General features: G+C 35.7%; 1 protein-coding gene across 1 annotated transcript in view; it reads left to right on the forward strand.

Annotated features, from left to right (window-relative positions):
- The window catches only part of SCAF8 (SR-related CTD associated factor 8), a 99418-nt gene that overhangs the window by 37496 nt on the left and 37826 nt on the right, over positions 1–24096 (forward strand). Inside the window, 4 exon segments of the mRNA XM_044001916.1 lie at positions 10605–10766; positions 15931–16087; positions 17027–17157; positions 23401–23577. Of these exon segments, the coding sequence (XP_043857851.1) occupies positions 10605–10766; positions 15931–16087; positions 17027–17157; positions 23401–23577 (627 nt within the window).

The following is a 24096-nucleotide window of genomic DNA, read 5'->3' on the forward strand; positions in this document are numbered from 1 at the left end:
GTGAGGCATTTGGGGTTAAGTTGACTTGCCCAGGGTCACACAGCTAGTAAGTGTTAAGTGTCTGAGGCCGAATTTGAACTCAGGTCCTCCTGACTCCAGGGCCGGTGCTCTATCCACTGCGCCACCTAGCTGCCCCTGTGCTTTGACTTTTGCTAGCACTTTTCGATTTACTAAGGCTGTATTAAAACATATCGGGTTGGTAATGAGTGTTGATCATTTGATAAAATATACTCGTATCGATGAGATCTGTATTTTCACCTTTTATCAAATATATTACAAGGGTTCTACAGTAGTACCCCTTTTGAATGCAGTTGAACATAACATAGCTTCAAGTGAAATCGGTTTTGCTAAGTCATTTTATCTGCTCCATTAGCCAAATAGAAACACTGTTGGCTGCTTATGATAGACTTAGCACTTTTGTCCCAGTGAAAACAAAATGAGAGGAATAGAATTAGAAATGATTCCATTTGCAAGGTTTCAGAAATGCTAATAGGGGTCTGGGTACAGTGACAACAGTATTCAGGTGGTTAGAGCTCTACCTCTGCTTTGGGTCACTTCCTGTGATGATATTTTGACAGGAAAAGTAATTGCAGCGTTTCTACCTCCTATCTTTTAGCTTTGAGATCCATAGTCACATTCTAGGTGTAATATTTAGTCCTATACATGCTACTCAGGTGCTGCCAAAGGTGAATCAAGTCGTGAATTAAGCAGTGATGTTAAAGATGTGGCAAATTCCCATTGTGGCCTTTATCTGAAACAGAATTGTTTTTGGACATAGTCTTAGTTATGATGTCAGAAGACATCTGATACTAACTACAGTTATCCCTTCCACATCTCGACTTTATCCAGTGTGGTTTCAATATATTGGCAGGTCAGCATAAGAAAATTCAATGGAATTGTTTGGGGAGTTTTGTAGAAGTCGCAGACAACAGGCAAAGCCATAGATAAAACAGATAAAAGTTTAGAAACTCAGAAATGCATAAAATATATATGGGATTGTATAGTATCAACATATTTTATCTTGTAATACCACAAAAGTCAGATCTTTCTGATATGGAGGGCCAAAAAAGTTTATGTGAATTTCAGATCCTGGGTGGGGGAGGTAGGGTTGTGCCTCTGACCCCCTTGATGGGGAAGAGGTAACTGAGTTCTGAGACCTTGGTCATGTAATTTGAAGCATTCTGTGCCTTAATTTCTTTATAGTAAAATTGAAGAAAGAAATAAACATTTGTTAAACCCTTATCATGTGCCGCATACTGTGGGAAGTGCTTACATATTACCTAATTAATCCTCACAACAATCCTAAGTAGAAAAGGGAGTGTCATTTTTAGTTGAGACTGAAGCAGGCAAAGGTTAAATGATGGTGATCAAATCACACAGTTACTAAGTGCTTGTCTGAGACTGCATTGAACTTGGTCGTTCTTACTTGAGGCCCAGTGCTTTTCCACTTACGTAGGTAAATTTACCCTAACTTTGTCTTCGAGTATAAAATGCCATGGTAGTAGATGTTTGAAATATTTACATACTGGAAATGTGTATATGACAGTTACTTTAAGCTATAAAAAAGTCATCAAGTTATAGGTTTTATGATAAGTTCACTTTAAATGATGTTTGTCTTAAGTATGTTTCTTTTTCATACTCATTAAAATATCTCATCTGAAATTTAATAAGTCCATGTAATTGTACTTCTAGTTCTAAATATATATTTAAAACTACAGGGGCAGCTAAGTGGTGCAGTGGATAAAGCACTGGCTGTGGAGTCAGGACGACCTGAGTTCAAAGCCGGCCCTCAGAACTCTTGACACGTACTAGCTGTGTGACCCTGGGCAAGTCACTTACCCTCATTGGCCCGGAAAAAAAGCAAACAAAAAAATAGTACCTAACGTATTTGGGGCAGCTAGATGGCGCAGTGGTTAAAGCACTGGCCCTGGATTCAGGAGTACCTGACTTCAATCTGGCCTCAGACACTTGACACTTAGTAGCTGTGTGACCCTGGGGCAAGTCACTTAACCCCACTTGCCTCACTAAAAAAAACCTAACAAACAAGCAAAAAAACTACATTGATATTTCCCATTCTTATGGGAGTCACTCATATACACAGCTATATGTATTTAAATTTTTTATTTCAGTCACGTTTAATCCTACAAATCATTGTCAGCAAGAACTTGTCATGTCAGATTCAAATTTTTTCTCATATTTTGGTCATTTCTTTCAGTTCAACAAACTATATATGTCTACTGTGTAGGGAGCTGTAAACTAGGTAATGAGGAGATACATGGTTTAGACACGGCATTAAAAGTGGCACGAGTCAAAAATCAAATTATAATACCATAAATTTCTTTTATAGTGGCCACAGACTGTTTCTTTAATTATTATATATATCTTGGCATTTCAGCGAATTTTAAATTACTCACAGAATCTGAGTTGGAAGGGACCTGCCTCAGAGTCGTATCTAGTCCAACCAATACCTGAACAAAAAAAACCCCTCTACAGCATACTTGAAAAGTGGTCATGCAACTTCTGTGTGAAGACAGCGGGGTAGGGTGGGGTGGGGGGCAGGTAAGAGAGCCACCATCATCTCAGGGCAGCCCATTTCATTTTTGTACATCTTTAATTGTTAGGAAATTTTCCCCTACATCAAGCCTAAGACTACTTCTTAGTGAATTTTGCTCATTGCTCCAAATTCTGTTCTAAAACCAACCGGAGTCAATCTCATCTCCATCTCAGGACAGCCCTTCATGTACTTTATTTTTTTTTTTTCTTTTTTTTTTGGTGAGGCAATTGGGGTTAAGTGACTTGCCCAGGGTCACACAGCCAGTAAGTGTTAAGTGTCTGAGGTTCAGATTGAACTCAGGTCCTCCTTACTCCAGGGCCAGTGCTCCGCTCCACTGCACCATCTAGGTGCCCTCTTCATGTACTTTAAAACATCTATACTAGCTTCCTTAAATTTTCCGTAGCTTTAATATGTCAAGTTCCTTCAGTTGATATTCATGTATCATGAGCTTGAGACCCTTTACCATCCTGGTTGCCTTATTCTGGACACTTCAATTAGGAGTGTCACAAAAATGTGGTGCTCAGAGTTATACTCAATTGTACAGATGTGGTCTGACCAGGATAAAGTGCAGAAAGACTCTCTCTCAGATATTACTGGCAGTTATGCTTCTCTTAATGCAGTCTTTATTTTTCCTTTTTGGCTTCCATAATAATACTGCTAACTTAGTGAAACAGTATCCTACTTAAACCCTCAGATCATTTTCAGACAATTGTTAAGCCAATATTCTTTCATCTTGTACTTGATAAGTTGTTTTTTGGATGCAAATGTAAGATTTTCCTTTTAGCAGTATGAAATTAAACTTTAAAAGGTTTGAGTCAGTGTTGTATCCTGTCCAAATCTTTTTGGATCCTAACTCATCTACTTTATTATTTAGCCCTTCTCTCATCTGAAAATTTGATAAAAATTTTTTCTCTATCTACCTTTATCCAGGTCTTTGGAAAAAATGTTAAATAAATACTACACAGGGACAATACAGATCACTGGGGAGTTCCACTAGAGACTTCCTTCCAAGTTAATCACTTCACCTTGGTTCTGGCCATTCAACTGGTTCTAAGTTTATCTAATCATACTTAAAATTGTGTAAGCCACCTTATCTACAAAAATAAATGAAAGACAATTCATTGTTTTACTAAAATATAGGTCAACTGTATCTGCTTCATTCTCTTTTTTACTGTTTTAATTGTTCTTTCAAAAAAAGGAAATGAGGTTAATCTGGTGTAACCAATTTTTTTTTTTTTGTAGGGCAGTGAGGGTTAAGTGACTTGCCCCGGGTCACACAGCTAGTAAGTGTCAAGTGTCTGGGGCTGGATTTGAACTCAGGTCCTCCGGAGTTCACCACCTAGCTGCCCCCACTGCTTCCTTTTGTAGGTGTTCACTGACCATCCCCTTAATAATACATTCTAGAATTTTGCTAGAATCAAGTGAGACTTCCTGGCTTAGTTTTTAGACTTATATTCTTTTGCTTTTGAAAATTCATTGTCAAAATCATAAAAGTATTTTCCCTCTCTTGTTCTGTATGACGCCTCCCGGATCATCGACTGGCTCAACAAAGCATATGCCATTTATTTCAGTACTTGGTATGTAATTTGTCCGAGATTGTGGCTTTAACTCATAAAAGTTATCTAGCACTATCTTATTTCTTGGTATTAGCTCTTTTTTTAATCCATTTTGTTTTCTCACTCTAGCCAAAATTTACTGTGTTTAAAAGACAGATTCTACTTTGCGCCTATTCCCATTTTTTTTATTCTCCTCTTGTTCCCAGTATAGCTAAAAACCTCTTTTTTTATGTCCTTGTTTCCTCACCAGCCGGAGGGCCATTTGTCAGTAGCATTCCAGTTCTTTCAGGACTATGACTTACTTTTATATTCATCCTCCTCTCCTTGCCTTTATTGTCATCTTTTGTGCTTTCTTTTTCTGGTCCAAGTTGGTAATTGGGTTCCCTGTGCATCAGCATTAGTCTCTCTTTTTTTTTTTTTTTTTTTTTTTTAGTGAGGCAATTGGGGTTAAGTGACTTGCCCAGGGTCACACAACTAGTAAGTGTTAAGTGTCTGAGGCCGGATTTGAACTCAGGTCCTCCTGACTCCAGGGCCGGTGCTCTATCCACTGCGCCACCTAGCTGCCCCTGCATTAGTCTCTTTTAGTAGTTTTAAAAATATGGTTCCAGGGACTCTGTTGGGTACCTCAAGACACTTTGAGGGGATCCTCTAGTTCAAAATTATTTTTCATAAGAACATTAATATGTTTTAATTTCAAATACAGTAAATATTGATAGATGTAACTAATATAAACAAAAGCTATTTGGCAGTCCTCAGAACATTTTAAGAGTATAAAAAAGTTTGAGAACCAGTGCCTCTTTTGCATCAGAATTCTTTCTGTCTTCAAAATTTCATTCAAGTGTCCAGTTTGGATTTCTACTTTAACCCACCTCTGAAATGTTGAAAATTTTCTTTGCCAAAACCTAGGATTATATATACTTGGCTTCTTCTTGTCTGTCACATGAAGATGAGAGTGCATCATTTCCACATTAGTAACCAGTTCTTCCTTGTTGGAAATGCTTTGGTCCAGAATGGAGGTTCTTCTCATTGCTTCCTTATTGTAACAAGGCAGAAAATTCTTAGTTGCTCTGCCGGTGGTAGGAGAGCTTCAGCAGTTACCTGCATAATTGAAGTAACCCTTCACTTCTGTGGCATGTTTTGTGCCATGAAGTGTTAATTCTATGGATTTTTTAAGATTTGAATTCCTCAAGTGTATTCTAGTTTCATCAGCATTAATATTCCACTGAAAGAATTCACAGATCCCCTATAGCTGTAATGTAGTTACTTTTGAGGTGGTTAGGCACAGAATGCATTGCTATTAACCACAGTGATTACACATTATATTTTTAGCAGTAAACTAAAACATTTTTCCAAGTTATTGAATGCCTTTAATACTTGAGGACAGTGTAAACATTGTTAGATTTCATCACATAAAAATCTCAAAGCAATCTAGTGTGTCTATTTTTAAAATAGCAGTACATTGTTTATTTGTTGAGCACTAAACAGCTTTTCATATAAGTAGTACATTTAAAACATTTTGCTTTAAGGGACATAAATTGTACTATATATCCATTTCTAAGTTTCCTAATTATTTATGTATGTTCTCTAGCTTAGGTTAGCCAGGAAGAATTACAGAAAATTTCTTAAAGCTCAGCATTAACATTATATGAATTATATGAATTGTCTTACGTGAACTGTAGCATCATGTTGTTTTTGTTGTTGTTATTCTAAAACTGAGACTCCCCAGCTCACCCGGGCTGGAAGTTCATTGACAATTCAAGGGGCTGTTCCCATTGCTAATGAGAGTGGAAGCTTGACCTGTTCCGTTTCTGACCTGAGCTGGTTTTCCCCTCCTTAGGTAACCTAGAGGCCTTATTGACACTAGACTTAGTGCAGCCACCTGATCTACTTTAGTCCTACTTCTGCTCAGAACTCTCAGCTTGAGTGATTGACTAGTCTATCTTTTACCTAAATTATCATATAATACCCACCAGGATCCCTTTGTTTTTAATATTGTATCTGAGCTACTTTTTAGAAGGGGAATAAATTAACTGAACATGTCAGCTACCAACTGGTAGCCTTTGAAATTACCCATTTTCAGGAAGACTTTATAATTACTAGAAAGAGATGAAAGTAACCTTTAATTTTAGCAAACATACATTGAATACCTGCTGTATATAAGGTACTTTAAGGGATGCATTGGTAATCAAGGGAGACAGGTGGGGGGATGGGGAGGCAGATACAAGATTTAAGAAAAACGGCCTTTGAGCACTTATTTAACAAATGGACGTAGAATCTTAGAATGTTAGATTTGAATGTGGGTACCAAAGGTCATCTTGTCTTCTTCCTTCCTGAAGCATTCTTTTTCTCTACAACATCTCGTGACAGGTCATCATCTATCTAGTCTGTCTGAAGACCTTCAGTAAAAAAATCTTGCCATCTCTGCAGTAGTCCATTACGTTTTGGGGCAGCTTTTGTCAGGAGTTTCTTTATATTAAGTTAGTTTCTCCTTCCTTTTGAATTCTGCTCATTGGTATTTAGTTCATCCTTTTAAGGCAAAAATAGGTCAGATGAAATAACCTATAAAGATTATTCAAAAGAGCACTGGAGGGTGAATCTGATGACTTTGGTTCAATTTGAAGGTTGTTATAAATTTTATGATCTTGTATAAGTTGGTTTACCTCCTTGCTTCTATATCTGTAAAATGAAGATTATTGTACTATATCATTCCCAGAGTTTTTGTGTAGAAAGCTTTGTAAAATGCTTTAAAATCTGAGGGACATACAGTGATTGGTTGGTTCTCTTGGGCAATCCCCCTGGGATTGTGAGCTCCTTGATGGCAGGACTATTTTTTGCCCTTCTTTGTATCCCCAGAACATAGCATGGTGCCTGGCAAATAGTAGGAGCTTAATAAATGTTTATGACTAGGGGCAGCTAGGTGGCGCAGTGGATAAAGCACCAGCCCTGGATTCAGGGGGACTTGAGTTCAAATTTGGCCTTAGACACTTGACACTTAATAGCTGTGTAACCCTAGGCAAGTCACTTAACCCTCATTGCCCCGCCCCCTCCCCCCCCCCCCCCCCAAAAGTTTATGACTGGTTGATTCCTAGCTTTTACACTACCTTTCCACTGGAGAGTGAATCTGTATGGAAGTTCTGACAGAAGTGTAAGAAAGAAGTTACTTAGGAAAGAGACAATCATTACTAGGGCCTTAAGAGGAAGGTTAGTATAGTAAAATTAAGTGCTGGATTTGGTATCAAGAGAGACCAGTTTTGACTTCTGCTACCTATGAGATTATGAGAAAATCACTTGATCTTTCTGAGCCTCATTTTTATCTTTTTTTTTTTTTTTTTTTTTGGCGGGGCAATGGGGGTTAAGTGACTTGCCCAAGGTCACACAGCTAGTAAGTGTCAAGTGTCTGAGGCCGGATTTGAACTCAGGAACTCCTGAATCCAGGGCCGGTGCTTTATCCACTGCGCCACCTAGCCGCCCCCATTTTTATCTTTTACAAAATGGGGGTAATGCTTCTTCTGTTATCCTCTTGAGGGTTATGAAAATTCAATAAAGTATATGATAACACTCTGCAAACCTTCAAGCACTGTATGCCTTGCAGCTATTGAAAAGAGTGCTGAATTTGGAGTTTGAGAGCATCTGTTCAAAGCCCAGCTCTTTGTTTATTCCTTGTGTGACCTTGGGCAAGTCCTTTAGTCTTTCTGTGTCTTGGAGAACTCTTTTTTTTTTTTTTTAAGAAAGGCAAGAAAAATTTTTTTAACATCACTGGTAGTTGATTGAACCTAATATAGTTTGGGAAAGATGTTTCCTCTGTGTTTCATAATGGAAGCTAGATATAATTGGCAAAAACCAGCAAATTTTGAAGTTGTAGAAAAATTTTTGTGATTTTTTTTTTATGAGAACTCATTTCAGAACATTGTTTATTTCCAGAAATTTTACAGTATGATGAAATTAGTGTATTTTTCATGCTGTTAAATTTTATTCTGACAGTGAATGAGGTTTTAAAAATAAAATAAAAATAAAAAACTTTGGAGATTTGAAAATTTTATCATCACAGAATTTTCAAAGATGTTACATATAAATGTCTTGCTCAAAGAGCAAGCAAATGTTTGGGCAAATAAATGTTTTCTGATGTGATAATTTTTATACATATATCGAAAGATCATTTCTGAACTATAGATTCATTTAAGCATAGCAAAGCGTTTTGCTGCTATAAAATTGTAGAACTCAGCCTGATGAAGTAGTGTTAGTGTTTGGAAATCGTTTTTCTTTTTGCTCCTAGATATTACTTCATTGTTTCAATCAGTGAATCAGATTCTTAGTGTGAAATATTATAGAAGCAGGTTCATGAAAAACTGATCTTGTGTTTTTAGTGTTGCTATGATACTAAAGCTGCAGTTTTATATGTTGATTAATTCTGGAATTTGAGGATTTAGAGAAGTAAAAGACCACAAATATTTGGGAGGAGAGAGATGCAGGAAAACTTTTGGAAGGTAGAATTTGACATGGTCTTTGAAGAATAGATTAGGATTTTCTACAGATGGAGATTGGGAGAAAGTTAAAAATAGAATGAAAAAATAATTTTATATGAGAGGAAAGGGTACAAGCATTTATAAAGTGCCTGGTATGTACAGGCACTTTACAAATATTATCTCATTTGATCTTCACACAGCCTAGGGAAGCAGGTGCTTTTTAATCCCCATTTCACAATTCAGGAAACTTAAAAGTTAAGTGACTTGTCCAAGGTCACACAGTAGTGTGAAACAGCAAGTATCTGAGGTTGGATTTGAACTCAGATCTTCCTGAAACCAGGCTCAGCAATCAAAGTAAGTTGTGTGGATTAGACAACTTGAAGTAGTCTAGTTTGGCTAAAATATAGGGTCTGTATGGATTGATAGTATTAGGTAAAGCTGAAAGATCAATTGTACCCATTTGTGCCTTAGGTGTATGTAAAGTACAAAAGAAGCCTAAGTTACTATTACTACCCATAATATTTAACTTCTGTCATATGTTGATTATGAAATAGACTATTTTTCCCATTGCAGGCAGATGGTAACTCCTGAGTTGGTATGATTGTGCAGAGATTCTTAAACTTCTTGTCTTGAGAGATTGTCATACTTAAACACATTGTCACAGTTGTAACACGTGTATCACACCTTGTTTATAAAATGAAAAAAAAATGTTAGTACCTCCTTTCATGCTCTCTATTTCTCCTTATATTTTTATATTTGAAATAGCTTCGGGTTTTTTTTCCTGGCCAAACCAAGAGCAGACCATTCTAGTATCTTTGACAAAAAAATCCCAAATGGGGTTACAAAGAGTCTGACATGATCGAAACAACTGAACAACAACAAAATATTCCATTACATTCATGTACCACAATTTGTTTAGCTATTCCCAAATCTTCTTAAAGAAAGGGACCGCTTTCCCCCATTTCTAATAAATAGTAATATAACAGCTAGTAATTTAAATGGTACAACTAGTAAGCATGTTTGAAAACATGAATCAAACTGATATAATTTCCAGGTAAAGTTTCATTTATTTTCACTTGTTTGAATTCCATTTGAGAAGTTGGAATTTTTTCAAAATTGTATTTAACTTTTATTATCTGTCTCCTTTAAAAAAAAAAACCTTAAAAATTTTAACTTTGAAGCTGTTTGTTATCCATTTAATATTACTGATGAAACAAGAAAGCTAAACACATTTCATCTCTTTAGTAAAAAGTACAGTATATTAATACTTAAATGTGGAACTTTCTTTTTCCCTCAGATGCCATGTCTTCCTTGTAATTCTTTTGAGATGGAGTTGTTTACAGTTTGGGAGAGAAGACTGCTACTACTATTTTTAGAAACATACTATTTGTATAGTATTTGAAAATAATTTTTGGACTATTGCTTAATAGCTTTAAAACCATCTTGATTATAAAGTATGTTACTTATCAATCAATAAATATTTATTAAGTGCCTACTCTGTTCCAAACACTTTGAAGTCACAATTCCTCTGTGGTTATCTGTCTTTATTTCTATCTTTTTTTTCCCCTCCTACCAGTATAGAAATCTGTGATCTTATTCATTTGAGAGTTTTGGTGAAATAGGACACATACTGGTGGTAGTTTTCTCAGAACTTCTCTCATTTATTTTCTTGATCTTATTCTTTCAATTTCATTGTATTGACTTCATTATCATAGTCTTGTCATTAAAACTATAAATAGAATTTAGAATCGTATTTAGGCTCTTTCACAATCTGTACAGTAGCCACCATTGATCCTTGTTGCTAAAACTATTAGAATTTAAATATTTTCTTTACATTTTTAGACTTTTCTTTGCATTTTCAGCTATTATAGTACATGACTAGTATGTAGCTAAGGTTCAAATGCTTTTTTTGCAGTATAGAAGAGCTATACACTAAGAACTCATACCCAAATTAAAATTTGTTTGTATAGGATTTACAATGGTTTGGTTGTCATGAGATTTACTTTAAAATTCTGCCTTTCTTTTTTCTAGTGTAAACCAGAATATAAGGTACCTGGACTTTATGTTATTGATTCCATTGTACGACAATCTCGACATCAGTTTGGTCAAGAAAAGGATGTGTTTGCACCCAGATTTAGTAATAACATCATTAGCACTTTTCAGAATTTATATCGTTGCCCTGGTGATGACAAGGTATGCTACTATCGTTTTTAGGGGATCCATAATCATAGATATTCTTAATGTGGGGACCCCTCTTTCAAGTGGTTAATGGGTAAATTTCATGGGGTCCAGGAACTTGGATGTGGGAAAAATCATATCTTTGTTTTGACTAACTTGTAATTGAAATTTAGCATTTCTTTTGATTGTGAATGTAGGCAGCAAACCACAGTAGTATTCTACTTTATGAGACTACCAGAAGGGTCACTGTCACAGAAAATGTTAAGAACCTTTGAACTAGAGCTTTATCATGAAATATATACATTCAACAGAATATTGATTACTTTTGGTTAAAGCACATGAGCATTTTTTTGGTAAAGTTTTGGTTTTTAAAGAGTTTTGACATAATATTTACTTGCCCAGATGGTCACCCAGACAACTTCCCTTTTTCAGGTACATTCACTTAAAAGTTAAAAGTAACAATTAGGTACAGCCTTTTTAGACTTTTGCCTCTTTCGAATGATTTTATGGTAAATTTGAACTAAAATACAAATAAATGCACTCTAAATATTAAAATTATACATTGATTTCAGGTTTACAAAATACTTTGCTTATCTTAACCCTGTGAGATAGGTAATACAGATAAATGGCATTATCCCTTTTTTACATGTGAACATCAAAATTCTTAGAGTGATTTGGTAGTGGCTACGAGATTTGGAGAGGGGCAAGGAGTACTTTGGTTAGAATCATATTTGAAAATATTTTTTGTCACAGTACAAAAAAATCTTGAAGATAAAGTTGTTAGCATGAGGCAACAGTCATGAATTGAGGGTTAGCAGCTAAAACCAGGGGAAAGCTGAGACAAGTCTTAAAGGATCCAACAGGTGTGAGAAGTTCATTATAGCCATTAAATTCAAAATATGTAGTTTCCCGGGCAGTAGTATCAGGAACTAAAATAAAGAGATTAGTCTCAAGGGATTACTACTGCAGAAAAATTTAGGTCAGAATTTAGGTAAGAAATCTGGGTAAGCCAACAATAAGAAAGAATTTTAAATGGAGCCATTGGAATTTCATAGAACTAAAGCTTTTCTTTATTTTTCATGAAGGATGAAGCAACTCTAGTATGACCTGATCAGGTTGATCTAGGTACAGGAAAAAAGTAATATCTGTCTGGAATGGAGTTATGGGGATGTCAGTAGTATAGGACTTAGACCACAGTTGTGGAAATTAAAATGAGGAAGAAGGTGTGACTCCGGAAATAATATGCAATGTAGGAAATTTGTACCAAGTGCTTATTCTATGGGAGGATTAAAAGTTTAGAGTAGACATCATTATGTCAACACAGTATTATTACATAACACATGCATTTGCTTTTTTAAGGTTTAATTACATGTGGTCTGATGAAGGAAAATCATTACTAATCATTAATAAGAAAGAATTAATGGATCTTGGGCAGATGGGATGTGTAGGAACTGTATATATAGAGAAGTCAAAATGACCTGAAGCAACACTAAAAGAATATGGTGATGGTGATAATGGAAGGAAAGGGATAATGGAAGGAATGGTGACGATGAAAGGGATAATAAGAGAGAATGTATAGACCTATTTAATAATAGTTTTTTGTATAGTGTCTAATTATAGATGTTCACTTGAGAACTAGATAGAAATGAAAGTGTTTATAGAGATGGAAATCTAGGTATCTTTTGCAGGGAAACTTTTGGCAAAATTGATTGTAAAGAGAAAACACTTAAGTTAAACCTAAGAATTACCTTAATTTCAAAGCAGGGGAAGGGGAAGCAGTCAGAGAATGTTAGGGAGAGAGAAGAGAACAATATTCCTTAGACTGAGATTTAGATATGGGAACAAGAAGAAAAAAATGGTAAACTTAAAAATGCTAGAAAAAAATGAAAATGAAGATAAAGTCATTAGATTTTGTTGAACCTGATACTATGTGAAAGAGTTTGGTCATGAAACAGGGAAGATATTGGTATTAGAATCCCATAAGAATTTTTTCTGAGCTTTAATTGTTGATTCAGAAATATGTGTGTGCCATAATGTGTTATTCAAATACCTGACCACAGCTAGCATGTCCCCTTTAAGACTTTTCTTCTCAAAGCCAAACATTTTAGCTCCCTCAAGTGATCCTTATATAACATTGTATTAAAGTACTTTACTATCCTGACTGCTTTTTCCTAGATTTTCTCTAGATTAAAAGTGTGCTTCCAAAAATGTGATGCCTTCAATTATACAGAATGCTCCAGATATGGTCTGATTAGGGCTCAGTACAGCATAGCTATTCCTTTTATAATACTGAACATTATGTCTCTGTCAGTGCGGCCTAAGATCAGATTTGTGGGTTGGGGGAGCGTGTTAGAGGGTTGCCGTATCACACCTTTGACTCATCAAACCTGCCATCCTCTAAAACTCCTATATTTTTTTCAGACAAAAGGTCATCTAGTCAAAGGTTCCCCTCTTTTGCACTACTGTTTTGAATATGAGTAGGAAATTTTACATTTATCAGTATGAAATTTCTTTTTAAGAGTATCATTTTAAGAGGATCAGTGTTCTAACCTTTTGAGACCTTTTGGATCCTGACTCTCATCTAACATATTATTCCTCCTATCCTTCTGTCATCTACAGTATTCATAAGGATACCATCTGTGCTTTTTTTTTTTGTCTGTCGTTAGTAAAAATGATGAATAGTACATGTTCATGTACACTTCCTTCCACTGGTGACTTCCTTTAAAGTTAACATTGTATCATTAATGCCTAATCCTTGGATTTGGAATTCAACCAGTTTTGAGTCTATCCTAAACTGTTCCTTTTTCCTAACTTGCTAATAAGAATAGGTTTCCTTAAAGGGTCAGCTATGTCTATACCGTTGACTCTCTGTGGACACTTTCTTTTTGTATTGTTGTTAACCATCCCTTTAATAGTACATTCTAGAATTTGGTTAACCCATAGTTTACAAGCTCTTTCTTTTCCCCTTTTGAAATTTGAACAGTGATTTTCAGTATTTGAAATACTCAATTTGGGTGTGGTGACCTGACCAGGGGGGGCATATAGATTTTATATTATTAAAACAGTTCCATATTAAGCCATTTTCACTGTGATTTTCAATCCATTCTCTCTCTTTTTTTTTTTTTTGGTGAGGCAGTTGGGGTTAAGTGACTTGCCCAAGGTCACACAGCTAGTAAGTGTTAAGTATCTGAGGTCAAATTTGAACTCAGGTCCTCCTGACTCCAGGGCCAGTACTCTTATCTACTACACCATCTAGTTGCCCCAGTCCATTCTCTTTTGCATGGAAATCAAGAGCAAAATATGAGTTCTGCTTCCTCTCTGTAGTTGGTTCTCATTGTCCTTTCCACCCCAAGCCATGAAGTGGCTTTAGTTGTTCCTACTCTTGTCCATTTTAAGATGGCAGAACTTTGGAAGTAATAAGACACCTGACACTAGCTGTGTGACCCTGAGCAAGTCACTTAACCTTGATTGCCTCAAACATCCGGGGCCATCTCTAGTCTTCCTGATGTATATCTTGCCGCTGGACCTGGATGGCTCTGGAGGAGAGAATAAGGTTTCTGACCTTGAATAGCCTTCCCTCACTTAAATCCAATTCAGTGCAAGTCGTGACTTCACCTCCCAATGTCATGGTCGTCTTTGAGAATGAAGGACAAACAACAGCAGCAGCTCCAATCAGACTACATCTGGAGTATTGTGTTCAATTTTGTGTGCCATATTTTAGGAATCAATAAATAAATATTTACTAAACATCTGCTTTATAACAGTTCAGTTTACAAATGCAAAGATGAAATAATCCCTACTCTTAAGAATTTGTTTTCTAACAGGGGAGGCAAAAGGTACATATGTTATAAAAATACAAATAAAGAGAATAAATATAGACAAATGCAAAGTACTTTGGGAGAGAAGATCCTACTAAGTTTAGGTATGAAGTAAGGAGAGGTTTCATATAAAAGTTGGTGCTTGAGCTGTGTCTTCAGTGATTCTGGAGACAGTAGGAAAGCACTGAAATTGATAATGTTGAGTACATATCTATGCTTAAGGAAGTTTATCAGCTATGTAGAGGATAAACTTTAGTGGGGAGAGACAAGGCAGAGAGACCAGTTTGGAAACTATTATAATAATCTATGTAAAGAGATAATTAGTGTCTGAACTAAGGTGGAGGCTGTGTGAGTTGAGAGAAGGCAGCAGATATGAGAGATCTTACGGTGGTGTAAATAAGATTTGGCAACTGGTTGGCTTTGTGGGATAGTGAAGAATTGACAAACCTGGGGAAAATGGAAGGAGATTTGGAAGAGGTTTGGGTTGTTGGGAAAAGGTAATGAGCTCTTTTGGGGGCATGTTGCATTTGAGATGTCTCTGAGACATCTACTTTGAAGTGTTCAGTATGCAATTGGTGTAGGACTGAAGCCCAGCACACATAACAGTGAAACCTATGAAAGATAATGGCTACCACTGGAGAGTTTATATAGAGAGGACATTAATAACTTCCAGAGTGAGCATGATAGTAAAGAGCTTTAATATCATGCCATATTTATTGAAAGTAACTTGGTACTTATAAAGAAATTGGAAGCAGGGTTTGTATTACAGCTGTGTTCTAGATTTTGAGGGGCTATGATGTAAAAGATAAGAATCTCCATGGTCCCAAAAAAGGTAAAGTAAGACTAATGAATAGAAGTTATAAAATGGCACATTTATAAATAAATAACGTTTAAAAAGTAGGATGGGCTATTTCAGAATATAATACTAAAATGAAGATTGACCTCTTTTTCTGAATGTTACACAGACTTTTTAGGAACTGGTTGGACTAAATGAGGTCCTTTCCAAATTTGAGATGTGTTTAGCATTTTGGGGGACAGTTTGATTAAGACATAGTTACTACCCATTGTCTTTTAGGTAAATTTGGATAAGCACAAAGGCAGAGTTAAAAATACCTTCCAAAGTTTCTTCTATACCCATAACTTGGGCACTGGGAGAATATAATTTAAGTCTTACAAAATATTCAGTACATAAATTCAAAAGCTACTTTAAATAAAGAGAGCAGTTAAGTTCATTTTGTTTTTACATAGTTTAAGATAAATATTCTCTATTTTTCCATAAGTAAAAGATGAGCAGATTCACATGATTATGATGAAGTTTCTAAATTTAAGTTATTATGTCTTACATTTTTTCTCTTTCCTAGAGTAAGATAGTCAGGGTCCTAAACTTATGGCAGAAGAATAATGTGTTTAAGAGTGAAATTATTCAGCCTCTTCTTGACATGGCAGCAGGAATTCCACCACCAGTTGTCACACCTGTTTTGCCAAGTACAGCAGCGTCTATGAGCAACAACACACCAGGTATTTTGTGAAATTATCTATTATGAATTTTTAAATAATTTTAAATAAAACCCCCTGTTTTTAGGTGTTTATTTATTGATGAAATAATGGTTTGTTATCTGTTGGAGAATTCATCCCAGTAGCATATTTGGGGACGGAAAAACTATTTCTAAGAGATGATACTTTAAAAATAAAACTTGGAAAAAAAAGATAAGGTATAAAATTTCTGTCTTTTTATTTTCTAAATGAGAAAGTTGTAATTTACTAAATTTTGGAGAATATTTTTTCATAAAATTTAAAGGTTTGGGGCAGCTAGGTGGTGCAGTGGATAAAAGCACCAGCCCTGGATTCAGGAGAACCTGAGTTCAAATGTGGCCTCAGACACTTGACAGTAGCTGTGTGACCCTGTGCAGGTCACTTAACCCTTATTGCCCCGCGGGGCCCCCCCCCCCCAATTTAAAGTTTGATCTTACATGTCCCATTAGGTTTTCCTTAATGTATGCGTTAAATGGTTTTTGGTTTTTTGTTTTTTTTTAGTGAGGCAATTGGGGTTAAGTGACTTGCCCAGGGTCACACAGCTAGTAAGGGTTAAGTGTCTGAGACCAGATTTGAACTCAGGTACTCCTGACTCCAGGGCTGGTGCTCCATCCACTGTGCCATCTAGCTGCCCCATTAAATGTATTTTTTAATTGTAGTAAGTTGAAAATTATAAAGCAAGTGCTGTTTTAAATAAATTAGAGGTACTCTCAGGAGCTCTAAGAAAGATATATCAGTGAAATAAAGTATGTTAATAAAGTAATTGGTCCAAATTCACTTTTTCATTTCTAGATGTTTATATATATATTTTTTCTAATTATGTGGCCTTCTTGTGTGTAATTTAAGGGATGGTTATAGTAAAAGTCTATTAAGTATATATTTTAGGATGGATTCCTCTTCATATATAACTTTTTTTTTTTAAAGGAACTCCTGTGACACCTGTTACTCCTGCCAATGTGGTACAAGGTTTGCCTGATCCTTGGGTATCTCAGATAGCAAATACAGATACACTAGCTGCTGTGGCACAGATTTTACAAAGTCCTCAAGGCCAACAGGTTAGTATTTTTTAGTTTGGTTTATAAAAATGAACACAAAGGATATTTAGTGATGTTAGATGTCTCATTGTTTATGTATATAATAAAATAATTTTCATTACTATTACTGTAGAATTGAGAATATAGAAAATAATAGAGAATAATTATGGAAAGTTTTTAAGTTTTAAAAAATATTTCTTTCAAGGACTTATTACTATAGTAAATATGACCCTATTAAGTTTTTTATATTTTGTTGTTTCCATGAGCTCCTTATGCGAGTATTACTTCTGTCAGTGAAAATCTCAAGATTTATTATTCTGTGTGACTTTATACACATCTTCCTATGAATCCTTCACAAGGGATCCACTCAGCATGTTATAGGTATTCTCTAGATATTTTCATATTGGAGCATGCAGACTGGTCATGGTATACCATTCCTCATCTTTTCCCATGATCTGCTAGCCTCCTTTTCTATTCATCTACTAGGCTTTTCCTCTATTATTTCTCACCCTTTAATGTGCTATAAGCTTTCACCATCCTTCTTTGTAAGATTTTAGAAGTAAGTTTGTCATATCTCTCCATGTGGCAAAATTAAGGTTTTTTCTGACTTAGTGTCTGAGTTTTTTTTGGAGGATGGGGGGGGGGAGTCTTTATTTTTGTGATAGATTTATCTTGATTAAAAATTGTGATTTTTTTTTTTGTCAAGTGTTTTTTCCTTTATCCATTTTCCATTTACTTTTTGGTATCAGTATCTCATTTAAATAGGTCTTCCTGGAGTTGTTTTAATTGCCTACTGTATCTTTTATTCCAATTTGATAATAATTTTTATTTTTGATATAATAAGTCAGTCTGATTTAGATTTGAGTCAGATTGGTAATTAAGCATTTCCTTTCTGTTAAGATATCAGTTAATCATTTTGTTGTCAGTTTTACATATTTCTGAATACAGATAATTGTGTACTTGTAAGGTGCTTTCACATATATTTTTGTTTCTCCTAAATTATCTCTGTGCAGAAAGTACTCAGGATTTTGCTATACTCTGACTTTATAGCTGAGGAAACTGGAGGCTAAAGAGTTCAATAACAGAACAAAAACTAGATTTCTGTTCTCATTCTCAGTCCAAGTCTCTACTCCCCCTCCAATCCTTTCCCTAATGTGCTGCTTCTCTGAAATGTAAACTTAGCATGCAAAAGTAAATTTCATCCCAGCCCTATTATGACGTTATAGGTTTTCTAAAACTGCCATATTTATTAATGTTATTTTACTTTGTTTATGAACTAATAGGTTTAGGTAATAAATGGATCCCATTTTAATAGTAACTTCAGTAGCAGTCCCTTGCACAGTGTATAAAAATGAATCTTTTTCATTGTCTTTACAGCCATGCTAGTCCATGCCCTCATCACATCACTATTGTATAATTGCAATATTCTGCTGACCTAGTGTACCTTCCTAGGCTTTGCTTTCTAATCTGTTCGGTATGCAGCAACAAATTTAGTCTCCCTCCAAATACTAGGTGTCACATTCTTAGCTTCTCTAAAAACCTTCAAAGGCTCCCCACTGATCCCATATAGTCGGGCATACAAGGTCCTTCATAATCTGACCCCTTCTTTTTCTCCCAGCCTTACCACCACAAAATGAAGCCTTAATTTCAGATGAACCAGTATATTCTGTCTCATTATTTTCTGTAACAACCTAATCTTTCAGGATAACCTTTAACATTAATTTAATATTAATCTCTTTCTGTATTAGGGTGAGCAGTCCTTAAGAGTGTGATAAAATAATGGGATTTAGCAGATACTCAAAGGCCCACCTGGAGGTCTAAACTGATTGAATTAAGTGAGAGTGATTGACTGCTGATTAGCCTACTTCAAGTTAACTAGATTGTAAGCACACCTGGCTAGCCCTTAAGAAGGTGGTGTTCTCAGAAGCTAAGGACTTTGAATTTAACAGGAGACCACCTTCAAGTCCAGTGAACCAATGGATTTGGATGATGCCTCTGTAAAGGCTAAAATTCTAGCTATACTATCTAAAATCTAATGAGTGGTCGCCAATAAATTATAAGCTTTAGCAAGAGTTTAGACTTTTAAACATTTATTAAGGAGAATAAGAATTTGGTAAAAAGAGAGAGAAAGACCTAGATTCATCTATCTATCTCGGGGAAGCTACAATTCTGCTCTACTCTCCATGAGAGTCCTGTCGAAAAAGAAACCAGAGTGTCAGCCTCACCCCCTCTTCCTCCCACAAGCAAATGTCACTTCCTGATGCCAAAGAAAAGCCATATGGCCATGGCCTCAGAGGCCTCCTCATGGTGGAGTTTTCCTACAGTAATTCTCCAGCAGGTGGTGTCATTCCAATCATTACACCTACCAATCAGCTTGGAGCAGTGTGTAAGGACCACCTATGCTCAGGACCTATAAAAAGCTTCCATACTCAGTTGGCTGGGGTGATCATGATTGAAGCTGGCTTGTGGTGGAGGACTTGAGGAAGAACCTGACCAGGCTGGAACTCTGGGCTAGATAGGCCTTTTCTTAACTCCACATATTCTCTTTTTTCTAATACCTGGTATGCTTTAATAAATGCTTATGCCCAAAGACTGGTGCTAAAACTTCTAATTTAAGGTGACCACACATTAAATTTTTTAGACAACACATTTAGATTTCAAACAACAGAAGAGCAAGGATTTTCTTTCTTTTATTGATATTTCCAGTCCATAGCACAGTGCTTTCCACATAGTAAACATTTGATAAATGTTTTTCATTCATTTATTCATTTCTTTGTATGTTCAGCAACCAGTACAATTTCCTCTACATCATATCAAATTATTGTTCTTTGATGATTAAAAGACTGAAAATTTCACTTTCATTACATCAGTATTTAGCCATCTTAGATAAACTAAAATGTTTTAAAATTTTGCTTTGAATAAAGTTTACCATTGAAAAGGAAATTATGATTAAAGGGGTATTGATTTCAATAGTATCAATAGTAAAATCTTTGCCAATGATTTTTTTTTTAAGTGAGGCAATTGGGGTTAAGTGACTTGCCCAGGGTCACACAGCTAGTAAGTGTTAAGTGTCTGAGGCCAGATTTGAACTCAGGTCCTCCTGACTCCAGGGCCAGTGCTCTATCCACTGTGCCACCTAGCTGCCCCTATGATTTTTACATTGAATGGTGGAATTTTTTGCAGCTTACACTTTGAATTAGGCCTCAATTATTAATTCATTCACCTCTTAATTTAACTGTGAAATGTGCTGAACACTTACAGTTAAGCTGTTAAAAAAATAAAGATGAAAGCTTTACTTTTACTTTTTCTGTTGCTATCTCTGCCTTTGTTTTTTCTTTTCCCCTTCCCTATTTTCAATTCACCTGCTTAAAAAGGCCTGTTAAATCTGGATTTTCCTTACTCTTAGAGAAGACAGGAGCTACACAGCAATTTTATGAAATGGGAATAGAAACTTAGGTGTATATTTTACATTCTCTGAGGTGGTATAAAGTTAGGGTAAAGATCAAACTGGTTAGAGTGAAGTGGAAGTAAAGTCAACCTCTTTTTGTCCTTTCTTGGTTTGAATATGAATATGACTTCATTAATTTAGTTTGAAGTGTATATTCTCAAAGAAATATATTCCTTTTAGATGTGTTCAAATTTAGATAGTTCATTAATTTAAAAATTCTGTAATGTCAGAGAACCTGAATTCTAATCCCACCTTTACCACTTACTGTTTTTGTAACCTTTGACAAGCCAATTAATATCCTTATCTGTAGAAATGAGGGGATTGAACTATATGACTTCTGAGGTTTCAGCTCCAAATATATGATTAGGTCCTACCTCCAGTGATGCCTTTACCTTTCTTTGCCTTAGTAGATGGTTTCATTAGTTACTCTGCCCAGAATACTTCATTATTTCACTAACTTTCTGGTGGTAATATTTTCCTGAAATTATCTTAGTCCACACACAAGATGGAAAATTTTGGGGGCAAATGTTTAAAACCTTTCCTATTTGATGTGGCCCTCCAAAACTTAGAGTACATTGGCATTGCCATAATGTGACATTGAAGTATGATTTTTTTTCCATTGGATATTTTTCTGGATAAATAGTCATAAAGACCCATATTTCTCAGACATGTCAATTTTGTATTTCTTCCTATTTCTTTCTCTTTCCTATATATTACATATTCAAATAAATATTTATTAACTGCCTGTTGAATGCAGGATACTGGGTTCAGTGCTAGGGATACATAGACAAAAATGAAATAATTTCTGCCTTCAAGAAGTTTGCGTTTTACTGGGGAAAAGGGAAATGTTAAAAACCTATAGCAAATTACAATATATTTTGAAGTAGGAAATAAGATTTTTTAGAGCTCTTCAATGGATGGTTAAGAATGCTTTGTTTAGGAATGGTATCTGAGCTGAACTTCAGGAGATGCTAATAACAGAGGCAAAGAGAATATATTTTAGGCATGGGGCAAACAGGAAATGGAATGTCCGATTTGGGACTGATCTTGTTTGGCTGGAATATTGAATGAGCAAAGGGATATAATCAAGTCAAGTCAGCAAGCATTTATTAAGCATCTACTGTGTGCCGGGCACTGTGCTAAGTTCTGGGGATACAAAGAAAAGCCAACAAAAAACAGTCCTTGCTCTTAAGGGGCTCACAGTCTAATAGAAGAGAGAACATTTAAACAACTTGAATAAATTAGAATAGAAAATAAATCTGAATGAGGGCCAGGTTGAGGGTGGTTTTAAATGCCAAGACTTTAGGAAGTTGTGTAATCAGATCTTTGTCTTGTAAGCATTTGTTCTTTGTGTTGAAGAGAGATTGAGTAGGAGAGTAACATAAAGTAATGAGATCTTTTAGTAAGCTGTTGCAGTGGTCCAGGCAAGAAGTGACAAGAGTTTTAACCAGGATTGTGGCCGTATGAGTGGAATAAAGGGTTGGAGATAAGAGATAGTCATCAGGTGATTAATCTAAAGCAGTATGGCCCAAGGAGATCATAAACTCCATCTCTCTTATTGTGAAGTTTACAAACTAAGACAGAGAATTAATGTGCCTAGCCCAGTGTCACATGTGAAGAGTAAAACTAAATGTGTGGTCGCCTTAAATTAGATGCTTTTAGCACCAGTCTTTGGGCAGTAAGCATTTATTAAAGCATAGTAAAGAGAGAACACGTGGAGTCTAGAAAGTTAAGAAGAAGCCTATCTACCTACCCTAGAGGAGATAGAAGGGTTTGGCCTGGCCTCCTCCCTCTGCCACCAACACGAGGTTCAGAACAGAAAAAGTGACAGGGCCAGGGAGCCAGCTGCACTTCTTACTTCTTTGCTTCTCTCTCCAGGAAGAGGCCTTCTTTCAAGCTGATTGGTTAGATTGGTTCAGTGGACTTGAGGGTGGTCTCCTTGTTGAGTTCAAAGTCCTTAGCTTCTATTGAGGGTGGCTAGATGTGGTTTTGATTTAATTAACTTTAAGTAGGTTAATCAGCAAAGTCAATCACTCTGTCAGTCTCACTTAATTCAGTCTAGATTAATCTCCTTTGACTGGGGCCTTTTGGTGTTGACAAAAACCCCATTATATCTTACACATAGTAAGTAAGTGTCTGAGATGAGACTTGAATCTATATCTTGCTTCCTCTCATAGCATGTTGTGGAGGTAGAATCCACTAGGTGAAAATCAGATAAGAAAGGAAAATTCAAGGGTGACAATGCTAACCAGTCTAGGTGGCTATAAGGATGATAGTGTCTTCCAAAGAACAGTATTGAAGGAGGAATGCTTGGGAGATGAATTATCTTTTGGACATGTTGAATTTGAAATGCCAACAGTACATCCAGGTGGTATTGTACATCAGGCCCAGGGGCAACAAAGAGGACTGTGACTGGGAAAAGGAATCTTGGGCAGTCAAGTTATGGGATTATAAAACAGATTATAAATGTTCAAGAAGTGACTGAATGGAGTATATATTCAGTCTCATAGTTTGTGAAAGGAAAAAAATAGAATGATAATTTGAACACATGGTCAAGTGAAGTTTTATGATGAGATATGTGTGTGTTTGTAGGTGCTCAGTGTAAGGATTCAGAGAAGTCACTTGCGATAAGGAGAGATGAAAGAAATTGGAAATGAATGAAGGGACAAGCTTTTAGAGGAGATTGAAGTCAATAGAGTCAAGTGCATAGCAAGTGGGGTTGGTAACTTCCACAAGTCACACACAATTGAATGTGACCTACTGGCATTTTTGTCTCGTTTTTGTTTCTTTACTCAGTCATTTTTCTCTTTTCCTAGCTTCAACAATTAATACAGACACTACAGATCCAACAACAGAAACCACAGCCTTCACTACTTCAAGCACTGGATGCTGGTCTTGTTGTTCAGCTGCAAGCCTTGACAGCACAACTCACAGCTGCAGCTGCAGCAGCCAATACTCTCAATCCACTAGAACAGGGAGTCTCTTTTAATAAGGTATACATTAGAGCAACAAACTTGATTTATTTTGTATTATTTATCAGTTAAAATCCTGCTTGATGATTTAAAAATTTCTTATTTTATTAGGTATTAAAATTAGAGCCATTTTAGAGCATTTTGAATGCGCTTTGCACTTAGAAGCAGATTCTCTTTTTAGAAGTGGTTTTGGACTTTTGAGCTTTAGGAAATATTTGTATATTTCAAAATGAAGCTTTTAAAAATATTTTTCCTAAAGTTAAAAATAATAAGTATTCCCCTGAATCAAACTATTATTTCTTGAAATGTGTTCCTTCTATTTAAATTTTGTCTTTTATTTATTTAAAATTGACTAATATGTTAGAATATAAAAGTAGAATGGACCATACCAATACTTACTGCACTATACAATTAATTTGACATCTAGGTATAAAATATAATCCAAGATTTTAATAATAGATCATATTTATGTAGCTCTTTAACATGTATAAAGTATTTTCCCCACAATAACATTGCAAAGTAGGAGTATAAGTAGTATTA

This window comes from Dromiciops gliroides, chromosome 4 (genome assembly GCF_019393635.1).
Source record: "Dromiciops gliroides isolate mDroGli1 chromosome 4, mDroGli1.pri, whole genome shotgun sequence".
Taxonomy (NCBI): domain Eukaryota; kingdom Metazoa; phylum Chordata; class Mammalia; order Microbiotheria; family Microbiotheriidae; genus Dromiciops; species Dromiciops gliroides.